Here is a 25,541-nt window from a genome sequence, read left to right on the forward strand (position 1 = left end):
ACTTTTAAACCAGTGCTGCCACTGGAGACATTGTAAAATAAAATTGCACTGACCACAGAGTCAAGATTTGGTAATGCACCAGAAATCATGTGATGACATTCTTGCCTGTGTGTGTCACGTCTCCAGAGAGCACAGGGTTGGCTGAAGCAGCCAATCTGGTTCATGAAAAGTTAAGGAGTTTGTACACATTTTTTCATTTCATCTTAGTTTAGGGATTTTTTTTCAATGACTTTTAAATTCCTCACTAGTGACTTAGAACTTTGTAGATATGTTGCTATTCCTTATTTTTATAGAATATATTCTCATCAATTGATCTTAGATTTGTTCCCAAGTGCTTTTTTGTTAGAATTATAACAGACATCTTAATAGGCATATTAAATGGTAATTGCTGCAGTTAGTAAATTACTGAGCTATGTTATTGTTCAGTGTTATATAACTGATATTAAAATAAATAACGCAAAACAATCATCTAAGATTAAAATAAAATTAAAATAAAACAAACAAGAGTAATGAAATCAACGGTGAAATAATACAGTTCTTTTGAAATGCCATCTCCAAGGAATAGGAAGAGAAGAAGTTTATTGGGAATAGTTACATGGATTCACTAAGGGGAAATCATGCTTGACCAATCTGGTGGCCTTCTGTGATGTCATCACTGGCTGGATGGAGACAAGTTGATATTGTTTATCTTGACTTCAGCTAGGTTTTTGACACAGCCTCCCACAGTATCCTCGTAATGAAACTTAGAAGGTGTGGGATAGATGAGTGGATGGTTGAGAACTGGCTGACTGGCTCAGAGTTGAGATCAGTGGCACAGGGTCTGATTGGATTGTACTAGTGGAGTACCCCAGGGGTCAGTACTGGGTCTGATCTTGTTCAGCATCTTCAACTGTGTGGATGAAGTCCACCCTCAGCAAGTTTGCTGATGACGCAAAGCTGGGAGGATTGGCTGACATGCCAAAGGCTGTGCTGCCATTCGGTGAGAGCTGGGCAGGCTGGAGGTTTGAGTGGAAGGGAATCTGATGAAGTTCAACAAAAGCAAGTGTAGAGTCTGGCACCTGGGGAGGAATAATCACAAGCAACAGTACAGTTTAGGGGATGACCTGCTGGAGAGGACCTCTGTGGAGAAGGACCTGGGGTTCCTGGTAGACAACAGGTTGGCCATGAGCCAGCAGTGTGCTCTTATGGCCAAGAAGGCCAACGGCAAATATGGAAGAACTTCTTTACAGTCAGCACTGGATCAGGTTGCCCAGAGAGGTTGTGGAATCTCCTTTGGAGATTTTCAGGACCCATCTGGATGCCTTCCTGTGTGATCCACTGTGGGCAACCTGCTTAAGCAGGGGGTAGGACTCCATGATCTCCGGAGGTTCCTTCCAAACCCTGTGATTCCGTGATGCAGTAATTTGGTAATTCTGTTTTGCTTCACTGACCTTTCTTTATTAACTCAAAGTGTCATTTTCATGTTTTCTCCAACACTAATGCTTCCTGTTAGCTGCCAAAGATCTCTTTATAACTGTGTCACTATCTATTGAATCTACGTAGGTTGCTCTTACAACTATGCCTCCAATTTATTTCTGTGCAAACTGCAGCATATATGAAAAGCACAAGAACACTATTTGATAGAGAGAATTCTCAGCTGCAAAACACTTTTTTTCAACAAAATTACCACCATTAGCTGTGCATTTTACTAGCAATGAACAAGATCTTGCATGCTATGCCCATAAAAATCTGTACCAACAGACGTAAGTCACTATTTCAGACCTGATATAATTGCTAACAAAATGTTGCCCAGTCTTTCTTTCATCAGCTCAAACAGGTCTAAGTCAGAAGGTACCAAATCTGGCTATACAGGGGGCATGATAGGACAGTCCAGCCCAGACTGCCAACATGCTCAGCAGCCTTCAAAGTGACATGGGGCCTGGCATTATTGCTTCACAAGAGAAAGGTTTGAGCCTTCAGCTTAATCAGCATCACGATGTAGTGTTCTGAGTTGATGGTTTGTGCGGGTTCCAGGAAATCCAGAAGGATCTCCATTTTCCCATCCTGAAAGACAGCGCACATCACTTTACCCACTAAAGGCTGTATCTTGAGCTTTTGTTTCAGTGGGAAATTCACATATCGACACTCCATGGGCTGCTCTTTTGACTCTGTCTCATAGTGGTGACACCATACCATCTCACCAGTAACGAAGCAGTCCAGGAAACAGTCACCCTCAGTTGATAGGTCCTGGCAAACTTGCATAGTGTTCTTTCTGTTCCTGCCTCACCATTCTATCTGGCACAAACTTTGCATTATTCCAGTGTTACCACCATTGTTTCCAACATATTGAAGCTGAGGTGCAGCTCTGTACACAGTTCCCTGGTCATAACCTGCTGATTTGTGCAGGTGAGCTGATGGAGACATTCTTCATTTCATGATGTGACAGCTATGCACCTATCTGGAACATGGCTTGTCTTTCACATCGCTGTCACCACTGCTGAAATGTGCCACCCAGCACCTCTGTGTTCACATCTACTGTTTGATCTCCATAAACATTCAGAAAGCATCACTTAATATCAATTGGGTGCAAAGTTTTTCAGCGTGGAGGAATTCAGTTCCACATCTTTGCTTCAGATGCAATTCCATGTCAGACTGTATTTTGATGGAATGCCCCTCTGCTGCCATTTATTGCACAGAACAACAGAAGAAAAGTTAAAAAAAAAAAAAAAGAAGAAGAAAAATGTGCAATGCAAGACACCAAATGCAACCCCCTTTGTCCTATTGTGCTACCTAAAGGCTAAGCTGAGATGTTTTGTTATTTTTCTGCTTTGCTGGAACCAACCAAACCTTCCATCAGTACAGTTTCTTTTCATTTCACTGGATGGTCTCAACTGATTGAATGGTTAAGATCAGAATGTTGAAGCTACTGGAGAGGGTGGTCATCTGTGAGTGATGTGATAGCTAGATGGTTAAATGTGCACATTTTTGATACTGCAGTCATGTTTGTTGTGGTAATCATTTTTATGCAAAAGAGAAAAGATAAGAGAATTTTGGAAGAAAACAAGAATTTTCTAGGTATTCTAGGAAGTGTGTTTGCATGATGTTTCCACTAGTTTATTTTTTGTTGTTGTTTCTGCAGCAACAGTCTTTAACACCATTCTGCATGAGCAAGCGGATCAGACCAGATGATCTCTGAAAGTCTCTGCCAACCTCAACCATTCTCTGATTCCATGTTAAAATGTGCAATGTAAATAAGCAAGCAGATGTTCAGAATTCCCCCCTCTCTTTTCCTGTTGAAAATCTACTGTCTTAGTTCTATGATTATTTGGACCCATTCCTGGAAATCTTTTTAAGTTAAAAATTCCGGTAATGCTGTCTTGCTGCTTGTTATCCTCATTCATTTGCAGCTGGAAACAAAAGTGCCTTGCTGACACTTACAATACAGATTAACAGCGACTTTAAATGCCTGTGACTTCAGCTGTACATGTTCACACAAGATGTTTTTAATAGAATGAGTTGGAAGCGACCTTACAGTCCATAACACTGCCAGAGACAGCTCTGACAGTCACTATCTCAGCCTGCCCAGAGCCCCATCCAATCCGGCTTTGATCAAATGCTTCCAGGGACAAGACATCCACAGCCCCTCTGGGCAACCTGCACCAGCGCCTCACCACACTGAGTAAAGAATTTCTTCCTAATATCAAGTCTAAACCTTCTTTTAGTTTAAAGCCACTACCTTTGTCTTAACACTACATGCCTCTCCTTCTTTTTTGTAGACCCATTAGGTACTGGAAGGCTGCAATGAAGTATCCCTGCAGCTTTCTCTTCTCCAGGCTTAACGAGCCCAGCTGCCTCAACCTTTCTTCATAAGAGAGGTGATTAAGCTGCTGACCTTTGCGGCTCTCCTCTGGAGCTGCTCCAACAGCTCCATGTCTTTGTTATGCTGCAGACGCTAGAGCTGAATGCAGCACTCCAGGTATGATCTCACAAGAGTGGCATAGAGAATCAACTCCCTTGACCTGCTAGTTAGGTTTCTTTTCATGCAGCTCAGGATACAACTGCCTTTCTGGGCTGCAACTGTTCATGTTGTTGTCTCATGTTCAGTTTTTTGTCCACCAGTACCCTCAAACCTACCTCCTCAAGGCTGCTCTCCACCACTCACTGCCCAGCCTGTATTCATGTTTGGGATTGCCCTGCAATCCAGGTGCAGAGCCTGGTATTTGACCTTACTGAGCTTGCATTTGGTGCATTTTGAGAGGGCTCACCTCTCAAGCCTGTCCTTGCCCCATTGGATGGCTTCATTGTCCTTCAATATATTGACTTCACCACTCAGTGTGCTATTGATCTCAAACTTGCTGAGGCTGCACTCAGTCCCACAGTACATGTCACTGAGAAAGATATTGAAGGAACCAGCCTCAATAATGACCCTTAAGAAACAGCACCACTAGTCTCCTCCTTGATACTGAGCTGTTCCCAATGGTTTGAATGCAGCAGCTCCACCTACCATTTCTCTTAGGACCCTGTGTTGTACGTCATTAAGTCCCACAGATTTGCACACATACAAATTTCTTAGATGATAGTTTTGAATGTGATCTTCTCCTACAGCAGACAGTACTTCATTTTTCCATTCCATGTATTCAGGTGCTGTGAATTGGGCACTGGTAGTAGTAAGGGAGCCAGCATGGCAACGGAGATGGCAATAACAATAAACACAGTTGTTGGACAACAGTCAGCTTGGTCCCAATTTCACAGGGATAGACACAATGTTGAAATGAAATCACCGTTTCCCCATGGTGAAGTCTTCTTTTCTCGTCTATTATGATCACAGCACTTTATTTTAGGGATGAGACAATGAATTTGGGGAAATTTGAGGTAATCCTTGGGATATAATCCAGTCTTTATTGTTTTTACTACATTCTACCCATGGCAAACAACCACTGAGATATTTGATTGGGTCCAAGATTGTCATTTTATGATGCAATAAAATATGTTGATGTAATTGAAGCATCTATTGTGTGAGTAAAGGACAAGACGATTAAGTTGTAAAAGTCGCATGGTGACAGAAATGTAGCTCATTTACTTTTATTTTTCTTTTTTAAATGCAACAGTTGTGTTAACTAATCTTTGGAATCATGCCCAGTTTGAGAAGTAAAATTGATCCAAGTGAGCATACGCTCATACATAGTTGCTCTATTCAGAAATAAAATTCTGCATAGCTGCTTTTGGTCCAACAAATTTGTTTGGGATATTCCCCTAGTATTTTGTTTTTAGAATTACAATTTAGAATTATATAAGCAAATTCTCTATCAAGAGTATTGATTCCACAATTGAAAGAGTGCAAATAAAGGCAAGTAACAAACTGAGAATGGAGTAAAACACCTTGGTGATGACTTGGTGTGCATTCAAACACAGTTATCAAAGTATAACATAATCACAAAGGGGAATTAGAGTGAACTGACCGGAGAGGTTGCTCCTGAAGATGTAAAAAAGGGGGTAAGATGGGGGCAAATGTTTCTTTGAAAGGTGCTCTGCATTGCTTTTCCCATTTAACAATATATTTCTGGTCCAGAGAAGCAGTAGCCAAATTCTGTATACCCAAATAATGCCACATTAATGGCACTGCTGTCAATAGTCATTTCTTGAAGAGGTTGCACCCACTCTGTGTCTTATTACATGCTGGCCAGGGATTGCAATGCAGAGACTGGCAGAAAGCTGGTGTGAGATCTCTGTTTTGCCCTGTGTGCTTCCCAAACCAAAATGGAAAGGTGATGATATGTGAAGAAAGGAAATACTTAACAGCCCAAAAAACAAAAATATGGAAAGCAGAATAAGAACAAGACTGAATAGACTTATGTTTGGTAGAGGGCTCCACTTGGGGTTGTTAATGTTTTGCAAAGGCAGCCATCCTGGGATCTGAAGAAACGTCTGTAATGGTAAGCCCACATCAAATGAGTGTGATGCCAGTAAGCAAACCCAAGGAAAAGAAACGAGGTTTCCAGCTCATGATACTGCATGTTAAACATGATTTGTCAGTTCCACCTATGAGTTTTGTGAATCTTAAAAACATCCATATGGGTGACCATTGAACTACTGCCATTTGGATACAAGTGTCTGCCTTTTCTTTGAAATATGTTCTTTCTGCTTTTACCAATGTCCAGAAAATGTTGAGTGTGTCAGTAAAGTATGAGTGGTGTTATTCAGTGCTCTCTGAAAATATTCTGCCATAAATTGGCCAGCATTGATATCACTTTTCACCAGCCCTGGAATGACTTTCATGCCTTCTGTGGTTCATGCCAAAATCATTCTATGTTTCTGTAATTTCATTTTTCTTGTTACTCATACGTCTGCATTTTGAAATGTCTTGATTTATGGAAAGGCTCTACTGAGGCTCAAGGTATGCATGCTCAATTTCCACAGAAGTTCAGGGTGTTGCTGAGATGTAAAGACACACACTCTCTGTGCCAAGCTCAGTCTTTGTGTCACCTACTGCACTGAAATAGCCTTTGCTCTGAGATATCCGCTTGTAACCTCTGAGGTGCCATCAGCACAAGGAGAGTATGGAACAGGAGCCATCTTAAAGGGAAGGAGAACACTTTGTTATAGTACAGAAAACAAATACGTCACAGTTCACATTTTTATTTCACCTGATAAGGGGAAAAGTCCTGGAATAAGGGACCGAGGGAATATTAAATGAGTAGCTGGACTCATGGGGTGCTTGAAAGGAATAATCAAAGCAAGAGGATTTGATGCTTCTGAAAAAGAAACACTACAAAGCATAGGCTGTTCTTCACGGAAATCATTTGGAGTGTCCACAAAATGGGTGTGGGTTGGTAATAAAGGATGATCTTGCTTGTGAAGAATTCAATAGCATCCCACGAGATCCTTAGAACAAAAGTTATTTGAAAATTCCTTTTTGTAAGTAAGCCTACCATAATCCTGTTATAGTTATGTTGGACATCTGCTTGGGCTTTGAGGATTACCTCTTCCTCAGGGCCAGCTTCAGGGTGTAGAACATGAATCCTGTGGGATGCATATTTTTAGTTTGGGTCGAAGTTGTGGTTATGAGTGTAGGGTCACTTCATTCTCATAAGGAATGACCCCAGAGAAGAAAGTAAGACCCACTCGTAATGTTAGGGTCAGGGACTCTAATTATGGGCACATATGTGATTCTATCCATTGTTGTTCTCATGTAAGAGCCCTTTCTTCTGTCACAGCACAGAAGTTTCCCCCGAAGAGGCCTCCATCTGTTCTCTTCTTTCTGCCATGTACTTATGTAGACGTAGGTGTTGCAGCGAGGCTGTTTAGATAGAATGTGATTCTTTCCTTTCCCCAGACCAAAAAAAAAAATGCAAGATCCATGTACTGGTCCACTCAGAAGCAGGTGTGACTGGCAAGAGGCCAAGAACATTCTGTGATGCTAACAGTAAGTGATAGAAAAACAGGGAGATCTAGCAGTCTTCTGGTATTTAGAGACTGATGCGATGCCGAGTCAGTATGAACACAGCAATGCAGATAACATGGTGAACCAAAGATGTCCACCAGTATAAGAGTGAATCCCATCTGTGTCAAAATACACTAGGTGGTGATGTTCTTATAAGATGCATCGGATGTTCCCTCCAGGTCAGTGAATGGTTTGCCCACCATTTCCATTAGTACCTGGCTGATACTTTAAATAGCAATAACGGAATGCTAGTAAGACAAGTGATAAGAAAAGGACGGGCCTTATCTAGTAGGTGGCAATCCTGTCTTCCATCCCAAGACATTCTATGATTCTGTGATTATCCAGTTTGTCATTGAGCAACTTCTCCATGCGGAGCCCAAGGATGCAGATTTTAAGAAGTGGAGCAGCTGGCTGATGGAATGTGGCTCAGTCATCATAGCAGATCACCCCAATGGCTCATTGGGCAGTGGGTGGGAACATCTCAGGGCAGACCTTCTCCTGAAGAGCTGGCACAGCAACACAGCACTCCACAAAGCCTGGAGCTTTGAACGCTTTTTAAGATTGTACTTGCTTTTTCCTTGAAAATGGGTTAGGTTTATCTGCCTGTTAGGATTCTCTCTATTTTGTCTCTGCTGGATTTGCTAGTTTTAGAATGAAGAGCTCATTACTGTGCTTCACTGACATCATGACTTCTGCCTTCAGAACAGACTGATAACAGATACTGTATGCATCCAAACTTTCTTAGTACAAACTTGCTTTAATTTTTAAATTAACCTGTCACAGCCTACGGTCACTTCTCATCTTGTGACTTCTGTAGAAACATGAAGAATTTGGGATCATCCTTTCTGTGATTTGTCTTTCTGTCCCTCGTAGAGATTTGGAAATTTGATGCTGTAGATTTTTTATTAAATATGGTTTCCTCATCTTGACTCTGTCTAGTAAGCAGCTGGACTCTGTTCAACCAGAAATCAGAGGAACCCGAACTGGAAACATTTCAGAAATGAGAGGACACATGCATCCTTGGTCCAATAGTGTTGGTCTAACTCCATGAGCAAGAAGTAACCCACGGTATCTCAGTACATCGGTTCCTCAAATGTTAGCACACCATTCCTCCTAGAGAGATGATAAATCTCACCATATCTAGCACTCAGGGGACATATACCACATTCCTGGTTCTTTTCAGTAAGCTGCCACAAAAATACCAGGCCTGTGGTAGCTGGTAAAGCACTTAATAAAAAACATATTTGAAAATGCTGCCATTCATCCTATGGAGAAGTATCAATCTATTGATATTTATTGCCATGAAAAAAATCCACTTGCAAGTGATTTCTGGTCAAATGTTTGCTTGGTCTCACCAAACAGAAGCTCAGCAATGCTCGCACATCTAGAGAAAAGCTGAATACATACTCAGGTTGTTTCTAAATGCACTGACAATCAGAAAATGTTAAACTTTAAAAAAAAAAACAACAACAAAACCTCCCATTTGAAGGGAGCTTCACATGCTGCAAATAATTCATGTATTCATTCATGCTTTTCTTATGAAATTTATTTTTTTCCCCTCTTGTTAAACAATTGGTGAGAACATGATGTACCTGTTTCTCATTTATCCTCCCTTGCAAGACTCGGTTTTGTTGGTCCTACTAATTGCACATAACAACTTAGAAGCCAGATAATAGGTAGAGTTATCAACTACAGAAAGAAATTACTTATAGAAATACAGCCTTCTTAATTCCATCTCGGACAGCCTGTTGTAATTTTCATCTCCTGCTCATATTCTGGGCAGTGGTTTTCACATCTGCTCTGTTTACTTCTTGCTTACTTTCCATATTGTTCTGTGGAGCAGCTTGCGTTCTCCGCATATGTTTCTCTGACCCTCCTCAGGGGATGCAATTCTCACTGGTTTCATTCCTTCAGACAAGGCTACAGGCTTCTTGCATGTTTGGGCATCCTGACTGCTGGAAGGAAGCTTCTCCAGCTCAGAGTGCAGCTCTTCCCACTGGACATGATCGCTGTGTTGACGCTCTGTCTTATGGCTCATCACTATCTCATTTTATCCACGCCATCTAGGTGTTATTTATTGTCCTCCACAAGCAGAAGTTTCCAATGAAGTTGTCATAGAATCATTGAATAATTTGGGCTGGAAAGGACATTAAATACCACCCAGTTCTACTCTCCCTTACCATGAGCAGGGACACCATCCACTAGATCAGGCTGCCCAGCTAACAACATGTCCTTCAATACCTCAGTTTTCTATTCCCTCATATACCCTTTGAGTAAAGAATTCCTTCCTTATACCTATACCTACCCCTTCTTAATTTTTAAACTGTTACCTCTTGTCGGGTCACTACACTTTCTGAAGGAGTCCTTCCTCCTCTTTCCTGTAGGTTCCTTTTGTGTGTTGGAATGGTTGCAATGAGCTTGCTTCAGAGACTTCACATCTCAAAGCTAAAATAACCCCAACTCCCTCAGTTCATAGAAGAGGTGCCCAAGCCATCTGATTATCTGTGTGGCCCAGTTTCTTGGTTTTGTTCCACTGCTGAATTTTCTCAGGCAGTGTTTCCCTGGGATTGCTGCTGCTGCTTCCTCTTTGCTCTCAGAGATCCAAACCATTCCATGACAAATCTGAAGTCAGGGAGGCACTGCCAAAAGATCCATAGCTGGTCCAAGGAAACAAGACCCAAATTTACATACAGTTTTTAGCATGTTTTTTTATTCTGTGTGACAGTCAAAGGATGTTCAGTGTTCTGATAATACTGAGAATACCGAGGAACATCTCTTAATCAAAGCATGAGTTAAAAAAATCTTCAATGACAGTAACAGACTTTATTGCTAATAATGGCAGCCTTTCAAACATCCTTGCCTACACAAAAGTTTTGAATACAGGTGTATGATCTTTATGGTGAAAATACTTTTCTTTCACATGCAGTGACTATCATGCAATGGCACCTCACTTCAAACCATTCATTAATTTGAGTTTCAGATATCAGAGTTTTTGATAGTATTCCAATGTTTGGTCAGATTTAACCGTTAGAAAATGGAAGACTGCTCCACATTGCCTTTCTCTACCTAGACTGCTCAGTTAAGACAATCTTGTCAATACAAATAAGGATTTATGCTCAGTTGTGGCTGTGCTGCCTTGTAACTTGAAATCCACCATCAAATTATAGAGCATACTAACTCTTTTTTTCAGAACAGGGACAATCTCATCTTGATGTTGTTTTCATTTTTTTCCTCCACCTTTCAAGTCTAATTCTGATTTCTTGATAACTAGTAACACCCATGTCACCTTTGAAATCAAAGACAGTCAGCAGGAGGTTGGAAAAAGATGATCTTAAAGGTCCCTTCCAACCCAAACCATTCTATGATTCTGTGATTCCATGATCTTGTAGGAGGACATAAGGAATTTATCCCAAGCCCATGAGAAAGCTGAGGACTTCTCCAAGGTGTCAGAAGTTATGGTCATACTTGGATCATTGCACTTTGTCAATGAGCAAAACAGTAGAAGCCTACAGCTTCAGCATCTCCTAAGGAATAGGTTAGATTTTACCAGGCATTACAGTATATCATCATTGTCAAATTACTGGATCAGCTGAAGAAGGAAAATAACCAAAAATACAATCAGGAAAACAAGCAGCACAAGTTAAATAACAAGTGGAGATTTTATGGACTGAAGTGCAAGTGGTTCACATGGATCCAAGATGCCAAGCAGAAGTGTTGCTCCATGTTCCTAAGCTGGTGTCCTTCAGAGGGGCAGAGCTGTCTGCGTCGTTTCATGGTGGGTGATTTGTTTCAACCTGTAGGTGTGTACTGGAGGCTTCTACAGACTTAAACACAAGTCTCCTGTTTGGAGAGCTACTGCCCAAACAAGAGGCTGTCCTGACAATGGAGTGCCCATCTCCTGATCATAGCCAACAACAGCGTTGGCTTCAGAAAGGTGCTGCTCAGACATCTGAACTCTGCTGGCAGGCTCAGCTGGACAGCAAACTGTGACACTGTGATAGAGGCCGCTCGCACACACTGCACTACATAGCAGCTGTTCTCCTATTTCAAGCAAGTGAGTGCATGTGTTACAACCAGGAGGGGAACCCACAGTTCTGGGTTGATAACAGCCCTAACCCATCAATTGCTTCACTGCATAATTTCTAAATTATTTGGGAAGAAGGTGTTAAACAACACATCTTAAAATACGTGCTGTGGGTCACAACTGCATTGCTTTTATTATGTGTTAATTTAGGATAAAGTAGGTTTGAATTCTCAACTGCAAACAACAGAAAATAAAGTTCTATGGAAACATTAAAGCAAATCCTGCAGCACTCAGAAGGGCCAACATCCTCTGGGGTCTGTGCTGCTTTATTGCTGAGTGGTTCTGCTTGTGATTGCAGACATGGAATGAAACAGCTCATGATTTTTATTTCACCTGCACACTGTTTTAGAGGGTAGGTGTATGAGCACATTTTTACTGATCAGTGTTGAAGCTGTGTCTGGACCTTTTTTGGCTTCCTACAGTGCAGAAAAGATTCACTAGCAAATCTACATGGTGGAAGAGGAAGAAGGACCCTTCCTAAGCACTCGAGAACATTTTCTGTGAAATCCTTTCAGTGATGTGCAGTGGGTGACACTTGAGTTAGTCCAGGACCATGTTGTGGCTATGGGCCCAGGGTCCCCTGGTCTGCAGCACAATGGATGGAGTGGTCTGTTGGAGCTGGTCCTCAAGCCTTACATCAACAGCAAAATAATGGATGCTGCCAAAAGTGCTGGGAGAAAAGGGAGAAACTGTTGACGAACCAGATGAAGAACAGAGAGATGTGAAGATGTGAAGGGGAGAAGTATGAGATGGACTGATTGGAAAGAGCACAGTGGCCGGGAATGGAAAAAGAGAAACAGGCCCAAGGGTGTGGGTGTGGATGGCTGGGGTAAACAGATGGTAAATGAGAAAGATATGGGGAGGGGAGCACAGGAACAGAAACAAGCAATGCAGTTGTGTGAGAGAAAACAGAAGATGGGCCAGTGTGACAAGCCATCCTGCTGGGAAGCTAATGGGTAACAGCAGCAAGGGCGTGGAGAGGAGGAGAAGGATGGCAGATCCCATAGCCAGCTGGCAGAGGGACCCCCGGCCCAATGATGAAAGGCAGGACATCAGTGTCAGATATTTCTGCTGGGACCAGGGACTTTTCTTGGAGGCTCAGAGTTGTTCCACAGGCCTGTAGTGGCCAGCATAAAGAAGGCAATTTCTGCCTCCTGTACATTACAATGGGAAAAGGTCTTCTCGATGGACAAGTGCATTAACAGGGAGATTAGCTTTTGGTTGGGTCTCTGAGGGGAATTCATTCCAGTCATCTCAGCTCCAACAGTGGTAGCAGGACAGACCTCAAGACCCAACTCAACAGCCTCAGTTTTGTGCACAGATCAGTTTGGTATCAGTGGTGGCTGTCGTGCAAACTGCAAGCCCAATGAGATTGATTTGAGTTCAGAACATTAGCAGGGAGAAATCTAAAAAGAAAGAGAGAAAGAAAAAAGAGAGAGAGAGAGAGAGAGAGAGAGAGAGGAGAAGGAAAACCTGCTTCTAATTCAGATTACAAAGTGCCAGTGGTTATGGCACACAAGGACAAGCATTCCTGGCTTCTGCTCTAGCTGATGCAGAGCTCATTGTGCATTAAGAGAGAAGCTGCCACTGAACAAAACAATTGAGAGGGCTTCATGAGGTGACACAAGTTTTGTTTTGCAGTTACTTGCACCCAGCTGTAGCTTGGCAGGCCCCATAGGTACAAGGGGTGTGCGATGGGTCCCTGATTGCTGTGGGACTGAGGAGATGATGTGTGAAAGATGCAAGGAATGAGGCTTTTGGGAGGCAAGTACTCAGAAACCCACTTTGGCTGCACCTTCCCTTTTTTCCCTTTATCTCTTTTCCACTTTTTACCTCCTCCTTCCCCTTTATCACCTCTTTGAAAGGGTTGATAACAGCAGGACAAGGGGAAATGGTTTGAAGTTGAGGGAGGGAAGATTTAGGCTGGATGTCAGGGGGGGAGTTATTTTCGGAGAGAGTGGTGAGGTGCTGGAACAGCTGCCCAGATCCTTGGAGGTATTCAAGGCCAGGTTGGACGGGGCCCTGGGCAGCCTGGTCTGGTATTCAATGTGGAGGTTGATGGCCCTGCATGTGGCAGGGGGTTGGAGCTTCATGATCCTTGAGGTCCTTTCCAGCCCTGGCCATTTTGTGATTGTGTGATTTTTCCCCTTCCCCTTTCTTTTCCCTTTCCCTTCCTCTTGCCTTCCCCTTCTTTCCTTTTCCTTTTCCTTTTCCTTTTCCTTTTCCTTTTCCTTTTCCTTTTCCTTTTCCTTTTCCTTTTCCTTTTCCTTTTCCTTTTCCTTTTCCTTTTCCTTTTCCTTTTCCTTTTCCTTTTCCTTTTCCTTTTCCTTTTCCTTTTCCTTTTCCTTTTCCTTTTCCTTTTCCTTTTCCTTTTCTTTTCCTTTTCCTTTTCGTTTTCCTTTTCCTTTTCCTTTTCCTTTTCCTTTTCCTTTTCCTTTTCCTTTTCCTTTTCCTTTTCCTTTTCCTTTTCCTTTTCCTTTTCCTTTTCCTTTTCCTTTTCTTTTCCTTTTCCTTTTCGTTTTCCTTTTCCTTTTCCTTTTCCTTTTCCTTTTCCTTTTCCTTTTCCTTTTCCTTTTCCTTTTCCTTTTCCTTTTCCTTTTCCTTTTCCTTTTCCTTTTCCTTTTCCTTTTCCGCCTCCCCATACCCAGGGGCTGCCGGGCATCCATCCCATCCCCATCCCCATCCCCATCCCCATCCCCATCGCACCGCCCGCCCACCCCGCCTCAGGTGCAGCCCGGCCCTCGGTCCCGCACCCCGCCTCCGCGCCGCCGACCCGTCTAAGACCCGCGCTGCCGCAGGCGGGGCGCGGCGGCGATGGGTGCCCGCGGCGGTTCGGGGCTGTACGTGGGACGCGGCACCGCCGCTCTGCTGGCCGCGCTGCTGCTGTCGCTGCTGGCCGCGCTGTTGGCTCTCGCCGCTCTGTACGGGCGCTGCCGGCACCCGCCGCCCCCCGCCCGCCCGGCGGCAGCGCCCGGTCCCGACCCCGGCGTGCCCGGAGCCCCGACGGGGGTCTCGTTGCGAAGGCTGCCGCGGCACCTGCTGCCGCTGCACTACGAGCTGGAACTGTGGCCGCGAGTGCGGCCGGGACAGGAGGAGCCCTTCGGCTTCAGCGGGCAGGTGAACATCACGGTGCGCTGCCGCCGGGACACGCGGAGCGCTGTGCTGCACAGCGCCGGTCTGAAGTCCCACCGTGCCGCCGTCCGCGGGCCGCTGCCCCAGGCGGGAGCAGCCGTGGAGGTGGAAGGGCTGCGGCTGGAGGAGGAGAGCGAGCTGGCGGTGCTGGAGCTGCGCGAGCCGCTGCTGGCCGGGCGGCGGTACGTGCTGCAGCTGAGCTTCCACGGCCGCCTGCGGGAGGACCGCGAGGGGCTATTCCTCACCCGCTACACCGACCTGGGCTGCAGCAGGTAGGGCGCTGCACCTGACCAGGCATCGTGCGCGGGTCCGTCCGCCGGGAGTGCGTGCGTTGCAGGCAAACGAGGAGTTCGTTTCAGACAACAGAAGCCTAAGATTGCGGTTTCGGGCGTCCCGGCTGCAGGGGGTTTGAAAGAAGGCACTTAGCGTAGGGGTAGGAAAGGTTCTTAACGAGGGAATCATTCTTTATGATGTTAAAGATGCGGAAATTGCTGCGGAGGATGCAGAGTTACGGTTGAGGTGTTCTTATCTCCCAGCCTGCTCATGAATTCACTAAAAGTAAAGTAATTGAGCAGTTCGCAGAGCCGCGTCCCAAGCAGGTTGTGCCCGGGTACCTGCAGGATCCGTGCGTGTGTCACTGTGTGAAACCAGCAGCACCAAACCCAAAATGAGGAGAGTTCCTCTTGAAACAGAATCGTGTGACTTTCTGTAACAGTTCCTACCGTGAGTTGGCTTTCTCTCTCATTCACAGATATGTTTGTGCAATTTTTGATTTAAGTGCCTTGATTGTGTTGCCTAATTTACATAATTAAAGTAACCTAAATAGAAATCAAGCAATCTTTTAGTTGTTTAATTCTGCATCAGCGTGCTTTACGATGCCATATTAACTCAGACAAGTTCCATCTAGAACATGCTGAATTTGACTGTAGTATTTTTCAATTCATCCTATATTTGGAGGAGGTGATTGTGAGGAATACGTTCTGTAAGCATTATAGCAAGTTAACGATGGAAGAAGTTGGATTCCAATGGATTATATAGTTCAGGAATGATTTAAAAGTATTCACTATCTTTCAGCTCTAGGCTGCCAGTACAAAGCCCATGGCTGCTCTGTCAGGAAATCATCACCTCCTGTAGGCAGCACAGTAACTTTATGCAGGGACTTGCACCTGGCTCTGGCAAACCTTTGCTGTCTGATTCTCGCACTGGCTGGAGACTTCAGTTTGTAACTGAAACCATCAGTTGCAGCAGACAATGTACCGTTTATCTGCAGTCAAACAGATTCTTGTATTTCTTTGCATGTGCTGGAAGTTTTAGTGGTTTTGTAATTTGTGCTTGCGGAGCCACAAGGAACCTCTTGTTTCAGAGTTGAGGCACAGGGCTGCACCTCAGCTCTGGTACCTTGCTGCTCAATCAGACACCCACGCTGCTCCTGTTGGGTGAGCAACCCTACCTGGTTGATGCCAGGCAGAGTGCCTTGCCCCTGCTCCAGCTCAGAGCAGAAGTGTGCAGCCAAGGAGGTGTGGGGAGGCAGCTTGCAATGAGAACTCTCTGCTCTGTCCATAAGTGCAAACCTCACTTCTGAGCAGGACAGAATAACCCAAACTCAAACTTCACCTACTTCCCAGTTTAGAAACTGCTCACAGTCAGAGCAGTTCACACACACTGAAGACTGTGTGTGTTTTTTCTGTTACTGACAATTTGTACCATCCAACTGATCATTTCTGCCACACAAAAGAGAGCTCTGAAAGACGGAAGTGCTCTCCATGAATACCACGCTACCCATGGTGAATGCAGCATCAAAGGAAGTAAAAAAGGAGGATGAGTACATCACTAGCACTGAGTGTGTGGAAGGCTTTCCTTCTGAAGAAGGCATCTTTACTCTGCATATAGCCAGGAGATCCCGTGGCAGGATGAGAGCAGGCAGAAATCTGTAGAAACCACCTGTGCCCTTCTTGAGCGGCACTGGCTCAGACAGAAGCAGGTTTGTTGAGCATCATTCTGCATGCAGACCTTGCAGTGCAGTGAACAAGCTCACGTAGACTGTTCCAGGTTTAGTGAGATCACTGCAGAGCACAGTGTGTGTATGGTAGGAGGGGACTCTGTGAGCAGAGCCCAGCACTGCCCTGTCTCAGGACAGACCAGGTCCAGAGGCTCCAAAAGGGACCCACCACCATCAGCACTGAGCTGTGAGTGATGCTGGATGCTGGGAGAGCAAACTGAGGGAAGGGAAAACCTCTGCACTACAGCAGCTGGGAAAGTGCAGCGAGGAACGTGAGAGGGAGAAGCCCTGCAGGCACCAAGGGCAGAGCAGGAGGGCAGGAGGTGCTGCAGGCACGGAGCAGCCCTGCAGCCCAGGACAGGCTCATGCAGGAGCAGGCTGTCCTGTGCAGCTCATGGGCACCGTGCAGAGCAGTCCCCACGCACAGCATGGGGGTGCCTGGCAGCCAGCTGTGGCCATCTCTGCAAAAAAAGACCCATGCAGCTTCTATACGAACACCTGATTCCGTATGGCTGATGTTAATAAGCATTGCAAAATGTGATCACACTATTTGTGCTGATTTTTAACCACTTGCTTACGCACCAAGTGGTGGAAAGGGGAACTGGAACAGTGCTGGCACAGTTAATCGTGCCTCACAGTGGGGTGCCTGAAATTCTTGCCTCTTATGAATCGGTGAGTGAGAGTATCCAAGTGACATGACAGAAATCAGATTAAATATCAGGTTTGGTGTTTTCTTGGGTTCAGTGTTAGTCTGAGCACCATTTCCCTGAGGACTACTGGGGATGACCAGTGCATGTAATAAAATGCTGCTCACTGTAGAACCCCCTTACTTTGAGCCTCTTAAGATTTTGCTAAATGGTTTAGTTGCTACATTTTTTTAAAGTGGAACAAATCAGATATAAAATACATCAACACACAAAAATGCATGATCAGTATTACAAATGACTTCATTTTAGTGAGAAAACAGTGCTAGGATATATCCATCTAATGCAAAGCATACCAATTTTGAGAGATAAACACTTTTACATGGTCGTCCTCTTGATACCTGTCTGGTCCCTCCGCATCAGCTCTCAGGGAGGCACAAGTGTAGATGCTGGCTGCTCACACTCAGAACTGGGTTGACGAGACCTGATGGGATGGCAGTAGCCAAACACCTATCAAAATACATGGTGTTATAGAGCACAGATTTGTGTGTTGCTTCTTGCTTGTGGATGCTGCTCAGGTGATCTCTGACTCGTTTGGGATGACTTTGTAAGCGTAAGCTTTTGTGTGTGTGAATCACTACAAGCGGGAAATGCCAGCCCTGTGACAGCACTGGGGTCATTGGAGCACTAGGTCTTGCCATTCCTTCATGTCCAGCTGCTGGCACTGCTTCGCTTTGAAGACTTGGTGGTGTGAAGACTGTGGTTGCTTGCCTGTTCTTCCCAAGGTTAGCAGGTGCATTGCTGCTTGTTTGTTCACATATGTAGAGGTGTTTCCTATGGAGTTTTTGTTGTTGCCCTTGGGCTGACAGGTGTGGAGCTCTGAGAACTGTTACAGACACTTTTTTTTCCAGTGGTTGGTGAAGATGCCTTGATAGGAGCAGTCCAGATCTATAGCTCTGGTTTGAAACCTGGACCACTGGGCATGCTCGTTCCATCATCATTTTCGCTGGGCATCCTGATTACAACCACTGTGTCACGAAGATCTGCCCCAAATGCAAGTGCAATCTGTGTGCAATCTGTGCAGATGAGGCATAATTGAACAGTATAAGGTAGAAAATAACCTCCTCGTGTTTACCTGGGTTTGCCAGTGCAATGGGACAGCACTGTGCTGCTGACATTGGTGTTCTCCATTCGGTGTGATGAAAGTGTGCAAGTGCATGTAAGCACAGGTACTTAACAGCCATTAAATGTACAATAGTTAAAATGTGCCACTGAAATAAGAGAACATGCATTGGAGAGGTGAGCATGGGTGCAGAGAGGTTGTAATTACCACAGTTGAGCCCTGTGTCACTTTTGAGCTGTGTGCAAAACTTTAATCGATGCTCTCTGAATAACCAAGCTAGGCAAATGCTTCAAAAATATTTTAAATATTTAAAATATGATATCTGGAAAAGTTCAGTGAGTTAAAAAATAAACAACCATGACTTGACTGAAAAAGACTGTTTTTTTCCAAAGTGAGCTGTCTTCTGGGTGGGGAGTTTAAATGGGACTTGAAATGATAACCAGACATTTTGCAAACCTGCTTCATCTCTGTAGTTAACTCTTTTGCTTTGCTTCTGGCATATTTATGTGCCGTGTCTTGGTTTTGATTAGCTGTGGCATGCTGGATTAATCTTATCTGTATTTTCCATATAGTATGCTGGTTGCATCCCAACTGGAACCAGCGTATGCCAGGACAGTTTATCCATGTTTTGATGAGCCTGACATGAAGGCCACATTTAATATCAGGATTGTCCATGACCCAAGCTACGTGGCTCTTTCCAATATGCCTGTTATTGGTAGGTAAAGAGTAAATGTCTTATGTTTGTTTGTTTGCTCCTTAATTTACCTTAAAAATTGTGTGATTTGTATGTGCAGATGATAATTCTACCATTTGGCACAATAACATTCTGTTGCCTTGAAAATGTGCAAAAGATCTATGCTTGTTAACTTGAATATTCAGTTATTCATAATTGATGTATTTGATGACAATAGCCATCCTTACCAGCTGTGATGCATTTTACTCTGGTTGGTGGAGGCTGCAGAGGGTTTGATTCTTAGCATTTACTGTGGTGTCAGTGTGTCTGTCTTCCTGTATGACATCTGCTTAAAGCAAAACAGCAGCTCCAATATCCAAATCCAGAGGTCGTGGCATTAAAGGATTGCATTTCATTCTAGCTAGCTTTTAAGATGTATTTTCATCATATGTAAAGATGTTTTACCTTGCAGAGAGACTACAGCCCTCTGTCTATGTTAAAACCAAGGATAACATGACTATAAGACTCCAGAGATGCTCTTCCTGTCCCGCAGTTTGTCCACATTATAAAACTGATACAGCTTCTTATGCTTCCAGGACTTCAGTGAAAAAGATCGAGTGGTTTTTGGGTGCTTGCATGAAAGGGTCCTGGCTGATATGTGGTGGTAGCAAGGAGTTCGGCTGCTTGCCTTCTAGCAGAGGGATATGATGTTAATGCAGAAATAAAGCGTATCAAGAGAGGTGTGAAAACAACAAGCAAAAAAACAGCCTGCAGGAAATATCAATTCCTGGTTTGTCACAGAAAATTAATTTCTTGAATATCTCTTTAATACTTTCTTTCAATATTTTCTCCAATATTTTTTCTAGATGTGTCTGAAATGAAGGATGAAAATGGAAGCCTGTGGAGTGTTACCACTTTTAACACCTCACTGAAAATGCCAACTTACTTAACTGCTTTTGTGGTCTGCGATTTTGACTATGTCAACACTACAGAGCGAGGAAAGGAGGTAAATATGGGGTGCACAACAGGCCATAGAGTTTGGTGCACAACTTGGCTCTGCCATGCATCATTGCTTCAGAAGGTATCACAGACGTTCACTGTGTGTCCCACTCCAGAAGTGTTAGCGTAAGTGGCAAAACTACTAGCCTTTATCCTGCAGATAGTTCTGCAGAAAGCTCTCCTTTTCAACAGTTGGCATGTTGTCCTGCCCCTATTATTACATAGAGGTACACGGGCACAGTTCCACAAGAAGGTGTGAGTTTTGTCTGTTAAAACTTCAGAAGATGCTGTTCAAAATCAGGATCTTATCTCGTTATTTTTCTTAGTTGGAAAAAAAAATATCCATTTCCACTGCTGTGACAAACCAGTGAACCTGTGTCTTGTTCTTCAGGGCCCTGTCATGACTTCAGTATGAGAAACAGTGTGCCCCAAGCTTTCTGTATACTTGTTTTTAATACAGTGGGCACATTTTTTCTGACTTCAAAAATGATAGTTTTGTGTTTGAAGCTTCTTCACCACTGGGTATTTCTACTTTGATTGCTTGTGGTTCTGGTTTGTACCTTTCTCTTGGACTGATGGGTGCTGACAGCAGACAGCTAAGCATTCAGATGAGCACTTTTCAGAGGAAGAAGGCAGTTGCCTCTTTAGTACTGTGTCAAAGCAAATGGCACAGAGAAGGAATGCGGGTCCTGCTTAGAGGTGTAGAGGTGTTCTGCTCAGCGCTTCTCTCTTCCTAGCAGCAAAGGGAGGCCAGTTATCAGGTTTAGGATGTGAAAAAGTTGAAGAAGTTTTCTATTTTCAGATGGGAAAAACTCTCTGAGTGTGTTTCCCTTCCAGTAAACTTCACCACTTGGGTTCCCTGGCTAGGATACATTGGCTTAAGCAATGTGGATTTGACTAGTTTGACAGCATCTCCTAATTAATAAAAGAATAATTCAACATCTGTTGTAACATTCAAGTCTTGGCCCTCCTGATGTGCTGGAGCTTTAGATTCTAGGCCATATTTTGTTAGGCCCAGTAATCTCTGTTGGGATATTTTTTGCACAAAACTCACTGCAGGATCTGTGTCTACAGGCAGCATTTTCAAACAATGATTCACAGACGAGAGGCAAGGAGAAAGAAAATATGAGGCTTGTGGGAAATAATGCTTCCTCATTTTGTTGCAGATACGTATTTGGGCTCGGAAAGAGGCAGTTAAGAACGGGTATGTTGACTATGCTTTAAATATCACAGGGCCCATATTTTCATTTCTGGAAGACTTATTTAACATCAGCTACCCTCTGCCAAAGACAGGTGAGATTATTTATTTTCTTTAATGGGCCACAAATGGCTGCTGATGGTATAACATTCACAGAAACAATGGGTTCTCTTGCAGTATTTTTTTTTATAACTTACTATATTTATGGTAAAAAAAAAAAAAAGAAACAAACCCTAAACTTGAACTCATTGAAATCTCAGTCGTATCAAAAACAATCCTTTAAAGTAGTGTTTCTTAATAGAGTGGCAGGTAGGGCTACAAAGTGAAGAGAGTTATTCAGAATGTGGCTATTTCTGGGACACATCAGTTGAGGATGCTGAAGTCCCCAGGTATGCCTTGTAAATCTTTGCTCATTGTAGCCCATGTTTCCAGAAAACATGCCTTGCTTTCTTCAGTATGGCCTCATCTGGTTGTTGAATTGGCTGACTGTTCATGTATATTTCTCCTTGGTGAAGGATTCCTGCAGAGAAAGGTAATTTCTGCCTAAAATCAATGCCAGGTTAAGTTAGTTAAGCCAAGCTCCAGTCAAGAAAGCAGGGAGCCATCATGTATGGTTTGATACCATCAGCATTGATGCAATGGGGAATGTGCTTTCTTATACAGATTGGTTGGATGTTGAAAGCACAGAAGGTGGGGCATATTGAAATTGACCTGCCCATAGTCTTGGCAGATTGCAGAACTTGAAGAGAATAAGTTTCCTCCTTTCTTGACTTGAGCATATTCTTCATTTGGAGGACTGTGTTGTTGGCATTTGAAAGAAAATCTGTCTAAATGTATTATCTCCCAGTGTAGTTAGAATAGCACTCAGAACTACTCTTACGCTTCTTATGGAAAGTATCATAGGCAGTTGGTGCTCCTTTTAGATGTTGTTGTCTTAGTAATCATGCAAGGTAAGCACAGATTGTAGGCAGTTGTTTTTCACTTGTGCATTCTTCTGTTTACCAGCACTGTTGATAAGTCGATTCATTATTATAGAATATTACTGACATAGAAAAATAGTATCACAGGCTTCCTGACAAACAGAACTTCAGCTTCACAGAATTCTGTAATACTGTTACAATCCCTGCATAATGTAATGCAATACCAGCTGTGTTTCCCACTTTCCCTGAAGTCTTACTTACAATTAGGATTATATCATCCAAGAATAGCCTATTGTAAGTGCTAAAGATTTCTGCTGTGAACACAAAATGAAAAACAAACACATTCAAATCTAGGGATGTTTATGAATTTGCTTTGGGCTGCTTTTAATGCAGTTGTAAGAGACATCCCTCACCCCAAGTTGGCTTGGCTGTAAGCCTGCAGCTATTTGCTTGGCTAAGATGCATCCTTCTCTGCTTGGGTGCAGCACCACGTGTATGCTATCTGCACAGTTCTTGGACTGGGTCTGGCCTGGGGTCCACTGGCTGGCAATACAAGCCTGCTCCTGCTTCCAAAGTGGTCCCATACCTTTTGCAGAATTTGTTCTCTGCTACTGAGTTTAAGCAGTGTATCTTCCTCTGAGATCCTTGATGCCCATCCATGTGACTCCTTTCCTCCAACTCCCACATTTGAGATGGAGAGCTCCGTGCATAACACAGGAGAGGATGGAGGTAACAGAGCTGAAAGTAAGCTTTTTTTCCCCCTGAAAATAATTATTTGGCTAAAGGCAAAGGTGAGTATCATCTTTCACAGAAAGGCAAGAGGAAGATCTCTGAGAGCCAGAAATGATTATGTTCTGTCCTAGCATGGGTAGAATACAGCCCTCATTTTTGTTCAGGACATTTATGTGTACAAGATGCAGTATAGATTTGGCTCTGTGGGAATTTGTCGTATGGCTTCCTGGAAGACTGGTAATCATAGATGAAACTGATGACAAGAAGAGATTTCACTAAGAGTGTTGCCACAACCTAGCGAAATAAATAAATCAACAAATAAGGAGGGGCAGGAGCACATGTAAAGCCTTTTAATTGCACACTGAATGCTAATCCAGCATAATACCATGTAGGCATTTTTACTTCCAAAAAATTTTAAATACTTTTTTTTTTTTTTCCTGTTTGAATCAATTTAGATTTGGTTGCACTGCCTGATTTTGGAGCAGGCGCTATGGAAAACTGGGGACTAATGACTTTTGAAGAAGCAGCATTGCTGTACCTCCCGAGTGATAAATTCACAGGCAGAAGGATGATTATTGCCTTAATTGTGTCACATGAACTTGCACACCAGGCACGTGGTAAAAAATTCTGTACATCTGTTTGCCTGTAATGTTATTTCCTTCCAGTTGGTGATGATGCAGTCACTGATTTCTGAAGAGAAATAGTGAATAACTGTATGGGATGTGAGCACTAGAGAGTTGAAAGAGTGTTCATATGATCATATGCTAATTGATAATTAACACTGAAAGCAGATTTTGTCTTATTCTATCACATGACAGACTGCATACCATCTGCATATGAGTTGATATAAAACTTCTAATGGACTACTTCTGTTCTGTTGTTTTTTTAATGCAATAACTGAATGCTACACTAGAAAATACTGTAGGGATGTGGGGATGGCAGTACTGTCTATATGCTGTGTACTTAGTACTGCAGTGGGAGAGTTATTGGACTTTGTGTTCACAGTGGGAGTGCACATACAGGTTGCAAAAGGGGTGTTTTTCTCTAAGAAACCTTGTGATATCATGGAACAAATACAGTGTTAATACATTTTGTACTTTCATGCAGATTTACAGAGTTTTTGGTGTTTGGTTTGGAATTACCATGCAACTTCACAATTTTTTTGACTACATCTAATTTACTGCTGCTTGTAAAGAAGAAGACACCTAGTCAACAAAGTTAGCAGAGGATTTTAACGTTATGAAAGTACTTGGACGTCCTTCTGGCATGGTCTATAACTTTTCAGGTCTTCAGATGAGTATATTGTCCTTATTGCAGGCCAATAAATTACAAGGACTGCTTGAAAGTAATGCTTCCTGTTTTACTGTGTTGGCCCTTGACATCAGAGGCACATGTTGGTGAATGGCAGTAGAGGTTGAACCTTCTCACCAGTACCTGTTGCTGTGTGACAGATGGCAACAGGGGGGCAGTCTGACAGAATGGCATTGACAAGCAAGTGCCTATGGAGCAAATGTGTGCCATGGAATTCCTCTATGCAGTAAAGGTTGCACCCTTTCATCGATGCTTACTGAATGTTGCTGGAGACCAAACAGTGGATGTGAGCACAGTGAGGTGGCGGGTGGAGTGTTTCACCCATGGTGGCAACAAAAGTGCAATGTGCTCTGTCAAGTAGTGTTACTGTGCTCTCTGTATCTGCTGCAGTTTCCATGGAGATAAATGGTAGGCATTACTTTCAGAGTGACCTACGTAAATGTCAGCAGCTAATGAAGCTTTATGTTTTAAAAAAGCTGCAGTCCAAATTTTTAAGATTGAACAGATGAAGTGCACATCCTCAAATGATCAGGTTTTTTTTTGTTTGTTTGTTTGTTTTTTATTAAATTGCAGCTGAGTACATATCTTTTGTGCAAGTTTTATTGCTCACGATGATAGGGATTTGCTGATTTTGGAAAAGATCATTTCCCTGGTTCTGTTTATCATCCCCTTGACAATTTCCTTTTGGTAAGAACATAGAAAAACAAAATTTATCGTCTTATTTATCAGTGATTCTTTGGAAAAATGTGATTTTTTTTTTTAGATTTTTTTTTTTAGAAACATCCCACTTCTAATTGTAGCCTGATATTATCTTTACTTTTTTACTAGGAAGTATCTAAATAGAACAAGAAACTGGCACCATGCGCACATGGTATGAAACTGTAGATTAAGCATTTTAAAAATAACTGACTTCTGACTTTCACCAAGAGGCACCTTCTTTTCCACTAAATTCTCAATATTTGCAGGAATATCCGTCGTTTTATTCAGCTGACAAACACACATCAAAGTCCTTCAGTGGGGATACGTGTGTTTAACCTACAAGAATGGAATAAGGCCATGTTGAGACTTTTTTTTCTATCTATTTAAGTGGTTTGGAAATCTGGTTACCATGACCTGGTGGAACGATCTGTGGCTTAAGGAGGGCCTGGCATCTTACCTTGAGAACCTGGGAGCTACTTTTGTCGAACCCAAGCTTTCACTGGTAAGTAGCAGTGGCTACTCAGTAAGGACTCAGTAAGATAAGGCACCGAAGTTCCAGTATTGGAGGAGGAAAAGGAAGATGCAGGAGATATGATTTAATTTAATC

The 25,541-nt window shown here is 43.2% G+C and overlaps 2 protein-coding genes across 2 annotated transcripts in view; both read left to right on the forward strand.

The window, feature by feature from the left end:
• The window catches only part of AP3S1 (adaptor related protein complex 3 subunit sigma 1), a 51,229-nt gene extending 45,950 nt beyond the window's left edge, over window positions 1–5,279 (forward strand). Inside the window, exon 7 of the mRNA XM_052701369.1 lies at window positions 3,119–5,279. The gene's annotated coding sequence lies outside the window, so the exon portion shown is untranslated. The remainder of the gene's footprint in view (window positions 1–3,118) is intronic.
• Window positions 5,280–14,318: 9,039 nt separating this feature from the next.
• LVRN (laeverin) overlaps window positions 14,319–25,541 on the forward strand; it is a 35,583-nt gene continuing 24,360 nt past the window's right edge. Inside the window, exons 1-6 of the mRNA XM_052701362.1 lie at window positions 14,319–14,908; window positions 18,975–19,117; window positions 19,942–20,081; window positions 21,241–21,367; window positions 23,380–23,534; window positions 25,323–25,436. Of these exons, the coding sequence (XP_052557322.1) occupies window positions 14,319–14,908; window positions 18,975–19,117; window positions 19,942–20,081; window positions 21,241–21,367; window positions 23,380–23,534; window positions 25,323–25,436 (1,269 nt within the window). The remainder of the gene's footprint in view (window positions 14,909–18,974; window positions 19,118–19,941; window positions 20,082–21,240; window positions 21,368–23,379; window positions 23,535–25,322; window positions 25,437–25,541) is intronic.

Source organism: Tympanuchus pallidicinctus, unplaced genomic scaffold (genome assembly GCF_026119805.1).
Source record: "Tympanuchus pallidicinctus isolate F22 unplaced genomic scaffold, pur_lepc_1.0 scaffold4, whole genome shotgun sequence".
NCBI lineage: Eukaryota > Metazoa > Chordata > Aves > Galliformes > Phasianidae > Tympanuchus > Tympanuchus pallidicinctus.